Here is a 19,451-nt window from a genome sequence, read left to right on the forward strand (position 1 = left end):
TCACAGGATAATATGTAGCATGCGTTGTGCGATGGAAGGCATTGCATTGTCAGATTAATGCTGGTGTCATCTTAAATTAGACATGGCCAGAGATCTTTTTGGTTTAAGAAATTAGGTGTCATTACATGGATCTGAGATGTAACTAAAAAGTTCTACAGACTGCATCAAATCCCACCAATCAGCACTCATCTTCAAGCTCCTCTTGAAGGCACTTATTTGTCAGCTATTTAGAAGCATTATCACGGAAGCACGAAGGCTCTGCTTCCAAGACATAGATTAACCCATGTGCGTAAACTTTTTTCAGTGGAGGTCTCTTTTGAATGTTCCTCTAAATCTCACATGACTGGAGTCACCAGTCATTTCAATAAAACCGACACGTTCCCAATCCAGGGCTCGTGTCTTACTGTGTGTGTGTGTGTCTCTCTCTCTCTCTCTCTCTCACTCTCTTTCTATATACGTGTATATATATATATATATATATATACATATACATATATATATATATATATATATATATATATATATATATATATATATATATATATATATTATATGTTTAGTGTAGTCATTTAGGTTGAGCTGAATTGTTTTATTATTATTATTGTATGTCCTTTACCTTACAATATATAGTGGTAACTCTTGTGATCTGGAGATATCTTAAAAAAACAGGGTCCATCCATTCATTTTATTCATTGTTCATGCAATACATGGCCACTAATGCAGTCTAACATGCATGTCAAGAGAACTTGAAAGCAAATGATGCAAAAAGGCTGAGCAGCAGGTTTGATTCAAGAGCATTCTTCCAGTTAAGTGACCGTGCTGTAGCACCACTGTGCCACCCTGGCTCTAATATGTTTCTCCTTATTTTCTGTCATATATACACAGTTACTAAGTCATATGGTGTAGTTTAAAGCCGTATTTGAACTTTGCCCTCAAAAGCTCAGGTGACATTCTGTTATTTTACTTATGCAAAAATATAATGAATGAAACATTTGTTAAATTTTTGCAAAAAGTGATAAAAAAGATAAGATGGGTTTGTGTATCACCATTAGGATCCACGTATAAATATGATGATAATAAAATTCAATTCAACTCTGATGTTGAAGCACTCTATTAACAAATTACCACAGCATTGCTGGTATTAAACCTTTTATGTGTGGTCAAGCCCTATGAGCCAAACGCTCATGTTTCAGAGAGTTATATCAGTTATTGGCTGTATGATGATCCTTAATATGCTCGTCTCAGCCACACAGCTCCGTCTGTGAGTATAGACGTGACACCCGGGCATAAAGCTGCCTCAAAGACAGAAGAGCTAAAAGCTTTTTTCAGACAGTGGCTGCATGAAGGCCCAGTAAAGTATAGGATGCTGTGGCTTTGAGGCTGATATGTTTTCTCTAACTGGCTCAGAGAAAATGACAATGTGAAAGTCCACACAACAGGAAACTAAAACAGACAAATACCAAAGAACGCTGATGTGGATTGGAAGGACTAGGGAGAGAGCTGCTGAAGAAGGGTCAGGTGATAGCGTGGATGCTCACGTGCTCCTCTTAAACAGATGATTTTTCCATATCAGTCAGTTACCAATGAGAGTAAGCCAGGACTGCCTTCAGGACAGTAAGAGGGACTTGGTCAATCTTCAGTTGAGCGGAGCCTCTTTCACTTACATGCTGTGTTTGTCTTAAACAATGATACCTACAAAGAGCTGTTAATAAAGAGCTATCTGCCCAGCTTGCTCATCCACTAAACGGTGGCATCAGCATTTTTCCTCTCGAGTGTTCCAGTTAGCATCACTAAAGTTGCTCAAGTCATTCAGACTTTTTTTTCCTGATTTCTCCATCAACCATGATTGTATAGGCTTCATTTGGTTTCTACTCTTTCCACCAAAAAGTTCTTTTCTCTCCCCCCTGCAGGCATTTTGCAAAAAAACATCACGTGAATTATTCTGCCTGCCCACGTACCTCAAACTGAAGTTACTCAAAGGATTTTAAAATCGCCATCAGATGTTTTCTTGCTGTTGTTTTACTCCTGCTTTGAAACAATGACTGCAAATCTCCCAGGCTCCTCTGTCTTGATGTAGAGCCAGTTAGCTTTCCATCTGTCAGTGTTAATGAGCGCTGGGATACACGGACACTCTTTTGTTTCTCTGTTCAACTTAGCCAGTCTTGGACAGGCCAAGTTGGAGAGAAATGATAATAGTTTGATTATGAATGTTTTTAGCCGTTACTGCTTAATGACATTACTTTAATCCTACATGTAAGTTAAAGGACACACACTAAACTGTGCTGCCCATTTCCAGCTCCATATTTGTATTCTTAAAATCTAGAGTAGCTTTGCATTATTCATGGTTCAGAATAATCCTCATCTATCTTATACTGGGGTGTGGTGCAGCTACTTAGGTCATCCTCTGTTGGAACACAGGGTTTTAGCTCCTCCCTTTTTAAATCGACAACCACAGTAGACAACATCTGAGCACAGTTTAGTCACAGCTAGCAGGTCCCAAGGACCCAAACACAGATCCAGAAGACAGGCTGTTGTAGCTGTTTGCAAAGTCCAAAAAACACATGGGAGCGTAAAGCAAAACTAAATCCACATGGACTCAAAGGGAGGACGCACACAGGGAATGATCACAGGCTAAATAATTTTGATGTTTCGTCTGATGCTTAAGCCCCGAGGCCTGTGTCAAGGACAGGGGGCGTGCCCAAATAAAGCCCATCCCAACACCTGTATTGTTTTCTTCAGAAACCACATGACCAAAGATAAACGAGGAACCCTTTCTCTGAAATGACGTGACTGCTTCATGTCATTTGAACCGGATTTGAGCGGTTGAAAAGATGCGGGAATTTTTTTGTGGTCTGAGGTGATTCTGATGATCATCAGCAGTCTGCAACGAGATTATGGAGCACATCGAATGACCAGCAGATGTCACTAGTTCAAAATGAGCTGTTAAACAGGGTTTTGTGTGATCTGCCTTCTGGTGAAGCAATTGGCTGGAAAGATCCGACACGTTCACAGGCCTTCATCACACCATCACTACGGCGTTAAGAGACGCTAAGAAAAGGGAAAACAGCACTATTTCAAGTCATGAGGGTAATTATTAAGGAAGTTGACACAGCAGGGCGATGAGACACAGCTGAAGACAATCAAGACAATGCCTGAGGAAGTAAACTAATCACAAGACACCAGAGACAGATGACTGTTAAAATAAAACAGGAAGCAACTCAGCAGATAATCACCAACAGAAACACTTGACAAGATACAGGATGACATAGAGAAGGCAAGCCTACTAAATCAAAATGTAACTAAAATACAGAAACAGAAACTAAATACTAAAATATAAGAGCTTTGGAGCTTCAACAGGGAGTCTAAAGTATTGTTAAGTAAGAGAATTCAGATCATTTTAGTAAATTAAGTTACATTTTTATAGATGGCGAAATGGAATTTTTAGCTTTTTAAAATTAAACCTACCTCAAAGAAAGCCTTTGGCAGGCCCTGGCATATAAAACAGAAATGGGATGATAAACCCATTAGTTATGTTGTTTGAATTAAAGCAGATCGCAGTCTTTAATGGCATCACTGAGTCATCTTTCTAAGAGTTTTTTGTAGCTTGGAATCAACCTGCACAATTACATTTAACATAATTTAGACAAATGACTAATTCCTCCCTCTCGAACTCTTTCTCCCTGCAGGTGACTGGGACTGTCATCCTCTAGATCCTGCAGTTTGGCATGTAAGTTTCACCAGTCAGGTTGTTCCTGAAGCTCTGCCCTGATCCCTTTCCTCACATATAGCTGCACTTATATTAAGTCTAATGTTGCATGGGACCCATGACCAAATTACCAGTATTTACAGTTGATAATGTGCTTTGTAAACATCCTCATGTCTTTGTCCCTTTAGCATCCAGTTTCGTGGCAGCCATCCAAAGAGGGTGACCACCTGATTGGGCGGATCACTCTGAGCAAGAGGTCAGCCATGCCCCGTGAGGCAGGCTCTCTCCTGGGACTAAAAGTAAGCAGGGATTCATTCACATTAAGATCTGTCCTCACTGAGACAACAGGCAGTGTTGGAGAGGACGGAGTGACATCTGATCTTATCGTACGTCTGTCTCATCTTTGTGTGCAGGTGGTAGGAGGGAAGATGACGGAGACAGGGAGACTTGGGGCCTTCATCACCAAAGTTAAAAAAGGGAGTCTGGCAGATGTCGTGGGACACCTACGTGCAGGTACAAAAAATAGAACATGTTGTTCCTTTGCAGGAGCTGCAGAACTGCAGACAGTATTGCTTTCATCTAGGAATGCATGTGAGATCAACCTTTGCATAGACATCAGTATGTACCTGTCATCTTTGCAGGCATGAGTAGTGTGCTTGTCATTGAAATTGTTAAATGCTAAAATGCTAAACATTTGTAGCAGCTTGTGGTGGCCTACAGAATAGTAATAATACTGGTGTTTTTATTGGTGTAATGTCTGTGGGAGCTGCCACTTGAACTCAAGCAATCAACCAGCCTGCTTGTGCTGCATTCACATTATACCAGACCTTTACTGGAGTGCTATTTTGAGGAGTTTGGTTTTGCCAGTTTTACACTGATAAATAATTTTCAAAGCATTTTAAAAAAGGAAAAAAAAGGAATGTGGGCAAAAGTAAGCAACCGCAGTCAGCTGTTGGGATTAAAGTGATATTAGAGCATATATAAGGAAGCACAGAATGTATAAACAGGCAATGTGTACAGTTCTGCAGTAAAGCAGTCATCATTCATGCTACATTTTGCTTATCTGACCACGCTGTGTCATGATTTGAATAATAATGGAGTAATGTATGGAGTGCTGAGGTCACGGGACTACTTCTGGCTGTAAATTTTGACTGTACAGCGACTCAGCTGCTGCTGAAAGTATTAACCCAGGGCCTTATTTATGCTTGAACATAGTGTTAAAATCACTCCTGAGAGGGAAAAAACATTTGAGGAGGTTCTGAGAGCTCCGTTTTCAATTTACAGGTCGGAAATCATCGTAACTCACCTAAAATGCTTTGTCACTGTGGGTTTAGTCAGGAAAAAAAGAAGGAGCCAACAAGAAAACCCAGGCAGCAGTGACCTTTATGGTGGGCTAAATAGTGGGTTGGCATACCAAACCAAACATGTAAAAATGGGCAGATAAAAAGACAGAAATGTGCCTCATCAAGTGCAAAAAAGTCCTTCCAGTCTCTGAAAACTCTCAGAAGTGTTTTTTTTTTGTCTAATTTGACAACTTGGATCTTTTCATGATAATTCATGAAAGATGCAAGCGGCAATAAGTCACATTAATGTGCTGGACAACCACTTATTTTAAGTCTGGAGATTGATGAGATAAAATTGTTTCCACACTAAAGTCACATTAAATTAAATTATTTTCTCCATTAAAGTCAGAAACGAGGATGAAACAGGTTGTGGTTAATCGTGTGATTGACAAGTTTTAAGTGTCCACCCCTCGGTCATCCAGCGTCAGACAAGCTTGAAGTTTCACAAAAGGACTTTTCTTACCAAAGGGTGATGTTATGGTGACAATGTCCATTTTCTGAATACAGCCTTTGACCGATCATCGTCGGGTTTTTGTGTGGAGCACCCAGCAGAAAAGTTGCGCTGCACTTAACTGCACACTGAGGACATTTGATTTTTCAGTTTGACTTTAAGAAGCATTAATCTTGTTTTCAGGTGATGAGGTGTTGCAGTGGAACCGGAAGTCGTTGCCAGGAGCAACCAAGAAAGAAGTGTACAACATCATTCTCGAGTCCAAGGCTGAGCCTCAAGTGGAGATTGTTGTTTCGAGACCTATAGGGTGCGTTTGTTGTTACTAATGTGTACTGGTCATTGTTAAAGTACCACGGCTTTGATTTTCCTTCTGACGGACTTTTGATGTGTCTCCTTTATCTAAAAGCTCTGTGAACCGAATTATGTCCAAACACCTCTTGAGAAAAGTGTATAGAGCACATCAGTAAGTAGAGTGGAGCCCCTTCCCAATGTATCTTCCCTGAAATCCTTCAGATCCAAGAAAGACATCCCCTTTTTTCCACCTGTTCTTCAGTCCTTGGCCACCTGCTGTTTTCCCCACACTGTTAATATGACTGACTGGTTTTGTTCTTCTTCTACTGTGTTAGAAACTGTTGTTGTTTAGAGATATATGCCAGCTGAATGACATATAGTAAGGGAAGATTTGTATACACTCTGTGACTCTTCTGCTTTTTACAGAGACATCCCAAGAATCCCAGAGTCCTCCCACCCTCCTCTAGAATCTAGTAAGTTTTTATATCACCAGCTTAACAGGCTTTATATTTTAAAATGTGCTTTCAGTTAATGTTTTTTCCTATTATTCATTCTGTTGATCCCTCAGCAGGCTCCAGCTCCTTTGAGTCCCAGAAGATGGACCGTCCATCTATATCCGTGATGTCCCCTACTAGTCCCAGCACTCTCAGAGACCTTCCTCTGGTTCTGCCTGGACAGCTCTCTGTGAGTATCAGGAACAAACACAATGAGGTTCATCTGACTGGATATAGATTGAAAAGGATGCTAACTGCCTTTATGCATTGTTATAGGTGAAGCTGTGGTACGACAAAGTGGGCCATCAGCTGATTGTCAACGTCCTTCAAGCCATAGACCTGCCACCCCGACCAGACGGACGACCTCGAAACCCCTACGTCAAGATGTACTTCCTGCCTGATAGGAGGTCAGCTCATTGTGTTCATTTTTACTTATTGAGCATCTCACGGGTATTTCTTCATCTATAGTTTTTATTTTGAACAATAAAAAAAAACCATTCTGTTCTCCTTCTTGCACACTGAATGAATCCATGATTTCTTCTCTCTTCCAGTGATAAGAGTAAACGACGGACTAAAACGGTGAAAAAGAGCGCTGAGCCCAAGTGGAACCAGACCTTTATTTATTCCCACGTTCATCGGCGAGACTTCAGAGAGCGCATGCTGGAGATCACAGTGTGGGACCAGCCTCGAATCCAGGAGGAGGAGAGTGAATTCCTGGGCGAGGTGCGTGACAGCCACTGTCCAATCAAAGCCATTTTATTGGTTGAACTGTAAAACTTGTAATAGACACATCAAATTCCCTAAATCCACATTTTAACCTTAGTAGAAGAAACATATGTAAATGGTAAATGGCCTGTGTTTGTATAGCGTATTTTTTACATTTTCAAAATTAAAAAAATAAGGTGGAGATCAACTGAGAAGACCAGTTGCTAGATTTGCTGCACTTTAGGAACAGGGATGTTGTCCCATTATTGTCCGATAGAAGACTCCAGCTGCTTAACAGTCCTGGTTCTTCTTTGTGGAACCTTTGGTTTCATGATGCTCCAGATGTTTTTAGTTAGTCTGAACCTCAGGTAGGCCTAATCACTACACAAACTCTTCTACTACATGTATCTGCGGTATCTATGCTGTTGGAATCGATACAGTTTGGCATCATCTAGATGCAAAATGGAAGGTCTTCCCTGAATGTCAGTGTAGATGTCATATAAAGAAAAGCATACATTGCTCTAAAACGTGTAGATACTGTTGAGCATTGACAGTGTTTGAACTCTTCTTTAGTCCAGAGGATGTGGTGCACGTGTTTTAAATCCTGTCCTGTCTGGCAGCTTTTGGAATCAGAATGCAGAAGGACACGATGAACCTCTGTACTTCTATAAGATGCACGTTTATACCCAGTCATGTTACTGAGCTGTTACCATTTAACCTAATTAGTTGCAAACTGTTCCTGCCCTCACATTTCTAGCCTTTTGTTCCCTCATCCCAACTTTTGTCTTGCTGCCATCAAATTCAAAATGAACTAATATGCTATCAAATTGTTATTTATCTTGTAATGCCTCCCAGTCCAGCTCTTCAGTTCGAAGCAATGTTTTAGCCCCTCCCCTCTTAAGCTCCTCCTCTCTTGGCTCTTAAGTAGACTTTCCTCTCATTGGCTGCCTCTCATAAATAGATGGTTGAAACAGCAGGCCAGAGCTGTTTTGGAGAAAAAATGAGAGATATCTGGTCTTACTGACTTCATTCAGACAAGTATTGATCATTTACATCAATAGTTCCAGATAATATAATTACATAAATAATTCTGCCAGCTCCCAAATGTTTCCCAATATCCCATAACTGGAAATCTTGGGATTTTTACTATGTTTTAAATTAAAGACACTTCTGATTACAGATGAAGATGATAGCAAGCAACCATAATTTATCCATAAAGGATTTTTTACTTACAGGAGTCACAAAACAGCAATACAAACTTAAAGAAAACAGTAGATAAAAGAATATAAACTTCAAAAGAACTGTTACTCTAAAAGCAATAAGAAAGTGAAAACAGTTTTTATAGTTTTTAAATGGTTTTTAAAAATTAAATGGTACAAACATGTTTCTCAAATACCGGTCTGCGGAGAGAATGACAGGGGGAACTGTGAGAAACACCCATCACCCAAAATTTGCTAAGTCTGCCTAACATAGGATTTAACTTGTTGTATATTTACTGAATATGATTGCCTAAAGTTTCATTCTCTGAGTGGATGAAACTGATTTTCTTTTAAATGTCTTCACACGTGTGAAGATTTCTACTTTCCATTTTTCTCATGTGCCACCTCCCTTTCTGTCCCCCTCAGATCCTCATAGAGTTGGAGACGGCCTTGCTAGACGACATTCCTCACTGGTATAAGCTCCAGACACATGACGTGTCCTCTATACCTCTGCCACAGCCCTCTCCATACCTCCCACGGAGACACGTCCATGGAGACAGCCCCAGCAGGAAACTACAGAGTATGTGTGTTCATTTATTTGCAGGCTGTGTGTCCTTTAACCAACAGTGTTTGAGCGTGGTGGCTAACATTTCCTGTTCTGAGCCTTCTCCAGTGTCCCTCTCAGCGTGGGAGAATCTCTCAACCTTACCCTGTCTTGTGTGTGGGTGTTTTGCGTGTGCGTTTGTATGTGTGCAGGGTCTCATCGCATCATTGATACAGAGTTTGATGATGGTTTGATAGTAGTGACTAAAGGTGGGTGGGGGTCATGGTTATTGAGCGTTTCCTCGTAGTAGCCTGTAGGTGCCCAGCACTGCGTGAGAGAGCATCCTTGTGCATCCTCCCTTCATGTCCTGTGGAAACCTTTTGGGTCTGCTTCTATAAATTTCTAAAAATTTAACCTAAATTAAAATAATTAATTCAAGCTGAATCAGCAAAAACACCCGAAAGTATTTTGCAAATCATCACATTTCTTACTGGGGTGCAGATTCTGAATTTTTGCGTGAGGCTGCATGAGCATTTTCTCCTCTTTTGCTGGGTCTTAGAAACACCGACGCACTGAGTGCATGCTGCACTGCAGAGCTGCAGTAGTTCACTGCCATTCCACTACGTCTCCTGCAATCCTGCATGCTTCTATTCCTGCTCCTTACTTCACTGAAAGCACACTGAACACAGACAATAGAAGACATTTTAGCTACAGCTGCTTTGCTGGCTGCCTGTTTCTGCCCTCGCTTCAGTTCCAGTGTGCATTGATTTAGACATTAATGCAATTTTATTTAATTTTTTTGGTAGCCTTTAAAATGCCACAAGTATGATCAGGATACTATTTGAACATTACTATGATTTTCTTTTCTTTTCTTTTCCTTGTTATTTTGTTTTGCCTCAAATAACAGAGCTCTGTACTACAATACCCACAATTCTTAGCCACAGCTTAAATCGTGCACCACAGGTGATGAATTCATTCACTCAACTATTCATTCATTGGCCAAAAAAAAGTGTTAATTTTAGTTGCAGTGCAAGTGTATACCTAACTGCATCTTGAGAGTCAGTTTTTATACATAGGTTGTTGTTTTTTTGTACTTATCCAACCAGCGATGCTTCCTGTGTATTCTTAGAAGCTCCCCAACTGGCTGCTACCTTTAATGATCCATACAAGTCATGATTGAGACCTTCGCCTCACTTCACTTTGCACAGTTCTGTTTCACATCCTGTCGTTCATATTTAAAGCTAGAGTTGGCAGACGTCTAGAAAGACCAAACCCCGCCCCCAAAAAACACCGAGCCAATGTCTCGGTGTCTCTGCAGAACACAAGTGGGTGTTCATCAGCCATTAGAGGAGGAAAGTGACCACTGTCATCTCTACACTCCTGTCCCAGAATCTTGTCAGATTGCTGTATACCATTTCCAGTAATTCCCACGTGCGGTTAAATCAAAGTAACGTTTGCAGTTTTACATCTTTGCATTGGTGGCCAAGAGTATTTTCTGTATCGTTAACCATTAATGAAACTTTTAAATCGTAGCATGTCACATGTTCCCAAATGTGAAGAGGTCATAAGCCATACACCCCCCTCCTTTCACCCTATGTTAGCTTGAACTGGCCCCAACCCTTCTGTGGTATAAGAAAATGAACGAATGGGTGAAGAGATCACACTAAATTGGGAGCAATGTCTTGGCACGCCACTCAACCATTCCATATAAAGTTAGGTTAGGGTTAGAAGCAACGTCAAGGATTTCTGCCAGCCTAGTTAAGGGATGGCGTCACCGTTTTTTGACTCCTTAATGAAATGTCCTGCAGCCCCCTCTCTCCTATAACTGTCCTAACTCCACCCCATCAGACATATGTAGGCTATACATCAGCTCCAGCAGCCAGAAGGCCATCCATGCTACGTCCACAACCAACTACATCAAGACCATCACAGAAAATTTAACTTAGCATCTTACCAATCCAGGGAGCAATGAGAGGTGCTGAATATAGTTTGTCATTCGCTCCTGAGATGAGATGTGTTTTAGTGCATTAAATGTCCCTTTTTTGGGCTGCTTTGCAATGTACGTAGTTGCTGTCGGTGGAATAGCCACTTTTAATTCAGGAATATCTGCCACTTAGTAAAGGGAAGTTCCCATGAATTTGTAGAAGGGCCAATTAGAGTAGCTTCTCTTTGACCTGTGATTGGCCAGAGTCTCCCATCACAAAGCCAGGAGGAGGTGGAGAAGTGTAGGTTTCTCTCACACAACAGGAGATGTTTTTTTCCTGTAAGACTCAAACATTACTGCCGATCTCAGCTTTAAATGAGGCTAATGCTCTGTTACTGCATTTTTTTCTGTATCATGTGACTTACTATAGCTTTGTAGGCTTGTAACTGTAAATGTCTGATCTGTCATCTCATCAGCCACTTCATGGGATTAAAACAAGCTGAGCTCAGGTCTGACAGACACATTTGCAGAAACAGTCACATGACCAGCTACACTGCGTTTGCAAGCTGCTTATTTGCCTGTAAAACATCCAGATGTGATGTTTTACAGTCTGTAGGTGAATGGCACCTGTAACGGTAGCGAGTAGTATTGACTCATTACAACTGGTGCACCCTTACCTAAGGACACAACTAATGCCTGGATGTGTGTGAGTGTTTGTATCCCTCCTGTGTGTATGTTATATCTGTGAATCTTGAAACATGTATTTTGCTTGTTTTGCACGTGTTTGTGTGTCCACACTGGATCTGTGTGCGGGTGCAGGCGCAGAGCGTAACTCCAGGGAGAGAGAGCGGGGCAGCACGTTGGCTGTGCCCGAGCAGCAGCGACCCGTCCAGCACCGCTCGCGCTCGGTGTCGCCTCACAGAGAGGACACGTGCAGAGCTCGGTCTCGGCCTGCACACGTGCCCATGCAAAGGTGAGTTACACCGGGGAGTTTTACCTGCTGAACTCTGAGTGATGATTTGGCAGGTGGGGGAACCCTAAAGAAAAGCTTGACGTTGCTTGTTAATTTGTGGACTGCAGCTGCGAGGATTACTGCTCGACAAGTCCGCTGCTGCATTGTTCTGGTCACGGCAGATGGCTGCCCTCTTTTGAGCCTCTTTCTGTTGGTTTCTTCCTGTTAAAAGGGAGTTTTTCCTTCCTACTGTCGCTGCTCACAGGGTGTCGTCTGATTGTTGGTGCTTTCTCTCTGTTATTGTAGGGTCTCTATCTTATTCTCTAAAGCACTTTTAGCCAACTGTTTGTGTTATTTGGTGAGGATAAATACAAAATAAAACCAGTACCGGTACCAAATAAAAGAAGATTTATTCATAACACACAGGAAAAAGCCCTGGGAAAGTGTTAATGATAAAAGTTAATGAGTTAATGATAACAACGATTAAAAAAAATAACGATAAAAACCCTGAAAACCATAAATTTCACACACGAGCCTTAACTCTCATGGCCCGGTACCGGGATGGGGGACCGCTGCACTAAACCATCTGAGATGTGACGTTACCAGATTCCCTGCTGGTTCTTTTAGTTACTAAATGAACATATAATAAAATATAAAATGCTTATTTAGTATTTTATTGTCACTATTTGAATTTAAGCAGAAATTAAGAAAAAAAATTGATTTAAAAAACCAAAATGAAGCTCAGGGCTCAGCCTGAGCATGGCTGCTGTGTGTAACAAATGATTTAACAGTAAAACTGTAAACAGTACAGCTGTGTAACGCAGGCAGGACAGGGCCCAAAATGCAGACTCACGGAGACGGGACCTCCAAAATACAGCTTTATTTACTGGGAGAAAAAGCGACACAAAACTAAAAAGTGAAACCTAAACACACGGGGAACACTGCTGACACGAATTAACGTGACGCCACAGGGGAAGCAGAACTAGACACACCGAACATGGAAGCCGGAGACCTTCACAATAAAACAGGAAACGGAGGAACATGACACAGAAATGGAGGAAAGGCAAAGAGGGAGACAAGAGAGACATGGCAGACTGGGGAAACATGGATAAACATGGGCAGGGGGGACATAGAATGAAACAAGGGAAACAAGACGCAAGAACTCACACAACATATATACACACAGACACACAGAGAGAGACACAGAGGGCAAAACAGAGATGCTAAACAGAACAACCTAGGCACCGCAGATTAAACTCAAGACTACCAACGTGGACTTAACCATGAACCATAATAGAAAATGACTTGAAAATACAAGAACACAACACACTGGGTCAAATGACCCAGGCACACGACAGACTCTGTGTGTCACAGCTGGCCAGATGTAAAGAGTAGATCGTATTCACCATTCTGACAGATCCCATCCCAGTTTGGGGAATATTTAATGAATTTACTTCTTTGGAGACCCACATATGGATGCTTTTGATGATGCTGTCTATATATTTCAATAATTGGAACAGCTGGAAGAGACAAACCACCTCAGCTCTTGTTAACATTTCATTAACCCAGGGAGAAGCTGGCAGTGCAGCAGAAGTTCAAATCTAAAATGTTTGATTGAGTGCCGGGTCTCCACAACATGGGTCACATTTCATGGGTGGTTGATCTGGAGATTTTTTCTGCTTTTTTCCCACAATAATAAAAGTTGTACATCAGTGTCTAATCACACTGTCTTTGAACTTGGGTAATGTATCCTCTCTCCAGGAAAACGTCCAGGAAAACACATAAAACTAAAACTATAAAGCAGCAGAGAGCTAAATATAACCAATGCAGAATACGGAAGCATAAAACAATAATCAACAAAAATAATAAAAAATGTAAAACTACAAAACCCCAAAACATGCCAAACTCAAACCTCTGGGTCCAAGACTCAGGGACCTTAACTGATACGCTAAACAAATCTGTAAACCAGAAAACACCACAACAGAGCACAGCTGACAGAAAATCATTAGCTGTGTAAATTCCTGAGTTAATGTATTTATTTCCCTTTGCACGCTCAGGCTGCAGCTCATCTCAAATGTCAAATCGACATCTTAGAGCTCTGAAACTTCAAACTTTTAGCTATTCGGTGCGCTCAGCTCTGATACTGTCCCGAAGCCAAACGAAGAGTGACAAATCACTTGTGTGTGAAAGGATCTTTACTCATTGAATTTTTGGTGATAAATAACCAACAAATGGACTGATTGACTTTGTAATGTGCCCTAATCGCTCTTCTAGCTTGTGTTCAGCACAGCAGTTGCCATGGTGATCTAGCCAGGTTAAAAGGCATCCACCTTCCTGGTACTGAAAACTCTGACTTTAGGCTCAACATGCCCGAACAACACATTAATCTTGCTTTGCAGTGCAGGCAGCATTTACCTAGAACGTTTCAATCTCACTTCTTACCCCTGCTCATCGTGTCTCTACATCAAATCTTCAGTCAGATCTCAGTAAAGCGAGAATAAACATGATAAAGTCACAACTTTATAGTTATTTCATTTTATCGTATTTTCTTTCTTTTAATGACTGCACTCATTTTCACATTACATATAGAAATGACATGTTTTCTCATCATCAGGAGTTTGGATGAGATCCACCAGAACCGCCACCACTCCCACTCCCCCTCCCATTACCACGAGCCCCACTTGGAGCACCAACGCTCAGGTGACTCGGACTACGAGTACTCTGAGGACAGGTAACCTGCTGTTGGAATCTCCTGGGATCTTCAGGATGAGGGGCGGGGCAGTGAAAATCTCTTCTAGTTGACTTTTTTACTTGTAATAAAAGAAAGATTGACATGTGTCAGATCAATGGTTGATTCTCTAACAGCGAAACTGGCCATCATCAAACATGAACTTCTGGGGCTTTGACACAATTATATATATTTCTCAAAGGCTGAATATTGTTTTTGTTTATGTGTGTGTAATGTGATCTTGCCAAACTATTTTCTACTAATACTACTAACAGAGTGAAACTACCCATATGGAAAAGAAATAGAAAAAGAACTTGTGGTAAATGTTGAAGTTTTATGTGTATTTTAAAGTTTCGGGTTCCTTCACACAGAACATGGCATGTGCTGCACTTGCATCTGTAAGAATACTGGACCTCTGTTCTTCTTTGCATTAATTAAAAAGATTTGTTAGATATGTAGAGCAACAGAAAGGAACACTTAGGAAGTCTAAGCTGTGTTTACACATATTGTACGTCCACTCGACTGTTAAAACACACCCGTGTACTGCTGGTGCCGTGGTTCTGGGTTAGAGTTATGTACAAATAATTTCTTTATTTTCTCAGTTTTTACACTGATTCGAGTTTTACTTCCTGCTGTATCGCACGCACAGCACTGGTATTTTACTTCTGAGTCGCCAGATTGTCTTTCATGGTCAGATGGTCTTTTTGCTGTGAAGCAGTTTCTGGGAATCCTCGTGTGCATCTTGGGTTTCCTTGCATGTGGAGGTGTTTATGAACGACTTGGGTTTTTGGAGAGTTTCTTTTTTTTCCTTCCTCTTCTTAGAATTTTTTGCCCCACATGATGCAAATTTAGGATTAAGGATTTGGATTTGGGCAGATTCCACCACTTTGCTCTGTGTATAATTGAGTGAATTAGATGCTGGATGCTTTAGTTTCAGATTACAGCAGTGCAGTTATTGTCTCCTTTATATCTTTAAATCTGTTTACTCATAAAAGTGGCCTTTTTTGCAGTTTCTTCATGCAATATAATTGTAGGAAATTAAATCAAGTGCACATTAAATGTGTGCGAGTGTGGCTGTTTACATAGACAGTTATTTACACCGAATAGTCTCACGCTGATCGCGGCAAATTGTGAAAATACAACAACAACAAACGTTGTTGAGCCTTTTACGACACGTAATACTAAACTCTTCTAAACTAAAGAGAATTTAACAGAACACGTGACAGCCCTGCTTGATAAGAACATGCCGCTGTTTCTGCCGCTGTGCTGACGATGTATTCAAACCATGCAGAGCATGAGCAGAGCAATGCTGTGCAAAAAGTTGCTGCAGTTCAGGAAAGAACCTCAGTGAACAGGAATCAAGCTTATTCAAGCAAAGACACAGATTATTTTAGTTTCCACAAATACATCAACAGTGTCAACAGTGCATCTGAAAGGAAATGACACACTGTCACGTGTGGAGAGGAAGCAGCTGGTCGCTGTGCTTCGTGCCTCGTCACAATGGCGGCTGCCATACTATGTGCTGCTGCTGTTGATGATAATGACTCACAGAAACGTATTTTACTACAGTCCAAACACATAAAATGTAAAACTGCATTTATGTTTGCACAACCTTGCACCAAAAACATGATGGAAATTTCCATTTCGGAGCTGCAGACTCCAGATTCATTCTGAACGATCTCACCAGCGCCCATGTGAAACCTGCCCACAGAGTGGGAGTTGGTCAGTGTTTTATTCTTCCTACTGCAGCCACTGAATGTGGACGGTGTAGAGCTTTTCTACTGTTAAGCCATCATAGACAGTGCACAGCCCCCTTTTCATTGCAGATGCACTTTTGGACTCAAAATGGAAAGTGCACACTGTAGTGGCGTTGCATGCCACTTTCTTAAGAGTTGTATGTAAAACATGAACATTTACTACAGGAGTGTATGCACAGGTTTATTCTAAGTCTTTTCCATATGGGATTCTCTGCTGTTGAACGGAGACTTGATTGAAATCTCAGAATTATGATTTCCTGGTTTCTGTCATTCATAACTTCACTTTACCTGTCTGAGTTGCCATCCTCTTCTTTTGTGTTGTTTTTCATTTGTTCACCCATCGTCATGCCAATGACAGTGAGGTCCTGGAGATGCACAGGTCTATCCGGGGCGGGAGTGCCGAGTGCCTGCACACAAACAGGTAAAAAGAAAAAGAGTAGCTGTCATCATTTCCATTTTCACTATACTTTAACAACTCCATCTTAACTCTTAAAGTTGGCCTTTTTAATGCAAAAGGAACATGCTGGTTATGGTTGTGTCTGTTATTTCTGCTTTTCTGCACATGCATGAAGACAAAAGTGTGACGAGTAGTTGTAGCACACATAAATTCAACTGTCTCATAACAGTGTATGCGGGGATTTGAGCCCCGCTCGGCACCTGACCTCAAAGAAGGCAAAGCTTTGTGAATAATTTCTTTTATTTCGTTTTTTTTTTTTGCCTTGGATGTCTTCTCTACATAACAGCAGTTATGGATTGTCTTTCCACTTTTTTTCTTGTCTTCCTTTACGTGCATGACCTCCGCTCATACAACCAGGAGCATAGGTAGATACAGCAACACCCTCCCCCCCAAAATGCCCCTGTTAGTAAACGGTATCCATAAAGACATTTACAGGTAAGCTTTTAGCATTAAAGGCAGTCCTGCAAACCCTTCTCTGTGCCTGTCCAGCTTTCCCAGACTCATTTGTGGAGTTGGTGGGCCATTTATTCGTGGCAGTGATCTCTCAATGCAATAAATGCCCATATGTCTCCCAGGCCGCTGTGCTGATTGTGCGTGCTGTGGTCGGAGTGTGTGCCAAGTTGCTTTGTCATGGTGCCGCTTCAGTGAGATGTGTTGCTTTCCCATCTGCATTACACAATCTTTTACATGAGCACACTGCTAATCTTACACGTGTAGCCCATCAACTACAAATCATAAAAGAAACACAATTGGAGTAATTGCAGTTTCTAGTAACGCTGCGTGTGAGGGTCTAGCAGAGCTCACCTACTCTGCACACTTTGCACGGGCAGTTCACCTGAACCAAACAGTGAGTCTGGAGATATTCATGTGTGAAAACAGCTTGGGCTGACCAACGGGTGACCAAAACTTTTAGGGCCAAGGATCCATTTAGGGACACAAAAGCATGATTGTAACACCAGTTTAGCTATTTGCGACTTCCCCTTACTCGATGGTTCGGACGGACTGCAGAAACAAACTGAACTTGCTAAACTTTTAATTACTGTTGTTACTTTTATTTAACCAAGAAAGGAAACTCTCGAGATTAACACTCTTTTGCTAGAGTGTCCTAGACCAAGACAGGCAGCATTAATCCGTCTACTTTTTGGATGGATGGAGAAACTGAAGCTCCCAAAGAAAACCCACTTAAATTCTACACAGAAAGTCCCGTCCTGGGTTCGACCCCTTTTACTGCGAGGTAACAGTGCAGACCACTGAACATTTAAATAGCATTTTAACTCGATTTCTGTCTTCCTCCATGCTAATTAGAGCGCTGGCATGCTGTTGACATTGTAAGCACTGGCATTAGCATTTAGTTTAAAAGTGCTGTGGCTAAATGAAGCCGAGATGGGCTGTTAGCCTGTCTGTAGACCCTTAGGAGGCTTACAAACAAAAGAAAGTAGAAATGTGGAGAATGGAGATTGCTTAATGTTAAGAACTTTCACAACTTGTAGTAATCTTATGCAAAACCATTGTTTGCCTCACAAAGTGTCCGCTTACCAGGTTAAACTTGGGGGCAGTGCCATTTAAGTGCGTACTAGCAAGGGCTTGTTGCCTGTTGTGTATTAGTATGAAGGGTTGCTCATAATGTCCACTAGTGACCAACTTTAACTAAAGAGCAGAACAAGTGGTTTTAGTCTTATTTAAAGGAACCTGATGTTTGTCTCCATCGAGTCTCATGAAAAAACCTGAGTGATGTGAACAGCTGTAGCTTGGCTTGGGTTGAAGTTCCCAGAGTACCCTGATGATGACTGCTGGTTAAATGAAACCTGAGGATGCTTTGCAGCTGATGGGCTAAAACACACGAAGTAACATCATTTTTCAGATGCTGATGATGGAATCAGAGAGTGTATGTATGTAGTATCTGCTTACTTTCCCTTTTTCCTGCTTCTGACTGCTTTCACAGAACAGTAAACGCTCGTATATTTTTTGAAATATGCTATTTCAGTTTCTTTCCAAAATTTAAAAGCTAAAATGTATTCCACTCTGTATAACTTGGTGTAGCTTAGCCCCAAAAGTTTGAAAAACAGGGGGGAAGCATTCAAAAATCCTCACTTACAATCTGAGTGCAGCAAAGATGGTAGTAAAGGTATAGCTCTTTAAGCAGATTCATTACAGTTGATTGGGGACATGCCCAGGTAACCAGTGCGGGGGAAATAGTGAGACTTGCTTCATGAAGGTCTTTGGGGGACACGATGGGTTTTATGTGGACATTTCATGTAGGAGCAGTTCCCTCCATTTTTGTCTGTTCTGCTCTGATAACAGCGCGTACATCCTATAGATCTGCTGCAGCTCGGTTTCCTCGCCACATGTCGCCTCTGTAGCTTTAGATTGTGTTACGTAATTGGTGTTACATGTAATCTTCCTGTACGTATGTGTGCGGGGTCAATCCACCAGAGAACAATCTCTACACTCGGCTCTCTGAAGTCACAGACTGCATGTAGCTCATCTCGTGGGCACGATGCTGCAGGAAGCCTTTTAATCGAGCTGTTACATAAGCTGTGGACAGGATGCATTAAAGCTACCCTGCTTTATGTTGCCATGTAAATGTTCTACTTCATTTGTTAATTTCATGTTGTTTCCCCTTCCTGCACTTATTTGGCTTGTTTCTCTCAGTTGTGTGTGTCATTTTTGTTTTCCTTTGCCTCTCTTTGCATGCGGGTCTTTCCCCACCCACTGTGGGCGGGGTTTCTGGCACACAGCTCCACCCTCCCCGCATGCCTAAAGAGCAAGCCGCCCCACAGGCAGGAGGGGGGCAGCGCCTTGCCTCGTAGCATCCTCACACACCGTGTGCTCAGGTTCACTGATGAGGTCACGGTTAGGTAAGAACACACCCACTTCACATGTCCTCCCACCATTGGTCC

General features: G+C 41.6%; 1 protein-coding gene across 4 annotated transcripts in view; it reads left to right on the forward strand.

Moving 5' to 3' along the window:
* Positions 1-19,451, forward strand: part of rims1b (regulating synaptic membrane exocytosis 1b) — an 87,963-nt gene that overhangs the window by 43,667 nt on the left and 24,845 nt on the right. The window contains exons 7-22 of one of the 4 annotated variants that reach the window (XM_085355217.1): positions 3,687-3,727; positions 3,895-4,005; positions 4,120-4,219; positions 5,684-5,807; positions 5,907-5,963; positions 6,218-6,264; positions 6,360-6,475; positions 6,562-6,692; positions 6,837-7,008; positions 8,616-8,769; positions 8,946-9,002; positions 11,477-11,630; positions 14,224-14,340; positions 16,453-16,515; positions 16,909-16,986; positions 19,290-19,409. In XM_085355217.1, coding sequence (XP_085211343.1) covers positions 3,687-3,727; positions 3,895-4,005; positions 4,120-4,219; positions 5,684-5,807; positions 5,907-5,963; positions 6,218-6,264; positions 6,360-6,475; positions 6,562-6,692; positions 6,837-7,008; positions 8,616-8,769; positions 8,946-9,002; positions 11,477-11,630; positions 14,224-14,340; positions 16,453-16,515; positions 16,909-16,986; positions 19,290-19,409 — 1,642 coding nt within the window. Of the gene's footprint in view, positions 1-3,686; positions 3,728-3,894; positions 4,006-4,119; positions 4,220-5,683; positions 5,808-5,906; positions 5,964-6,217; positions 6,265-6,350; positions 6,476-6,561; positions 6,693-6,836; positions 7,009-8,615; positions 8,770-8,945; positions 9,003-11,476; positions 11,631-14,223; positions 14,341-16,452; positions 16,516-16,908; positions 16,987-19,289; positions 19,410-19,451 lie in introns of all 4 variants that reach the window. The other 3 variants (XM_085355216.1, XM_085355218.1, XM_085355219.1) reach the window with 3 other exon arrangements.

This window comes from Diplotaxodon limnothrissa, linkage group LG6, assembly GCF_057381915.1.
Source record: "Diplotaxodon limnothrissa isolate DT_005_m linkage group LG6, D_limnothrissa_male_GT1.1, whole genome shotgun sequence".
NCBI classification, from domain to species: Eukaryota; Metazoa; Chordata; class Actinopteri; order Cichliformes; family Cichlidae; genus Diplotaxodon; species Diplotaxodon limnothrissa.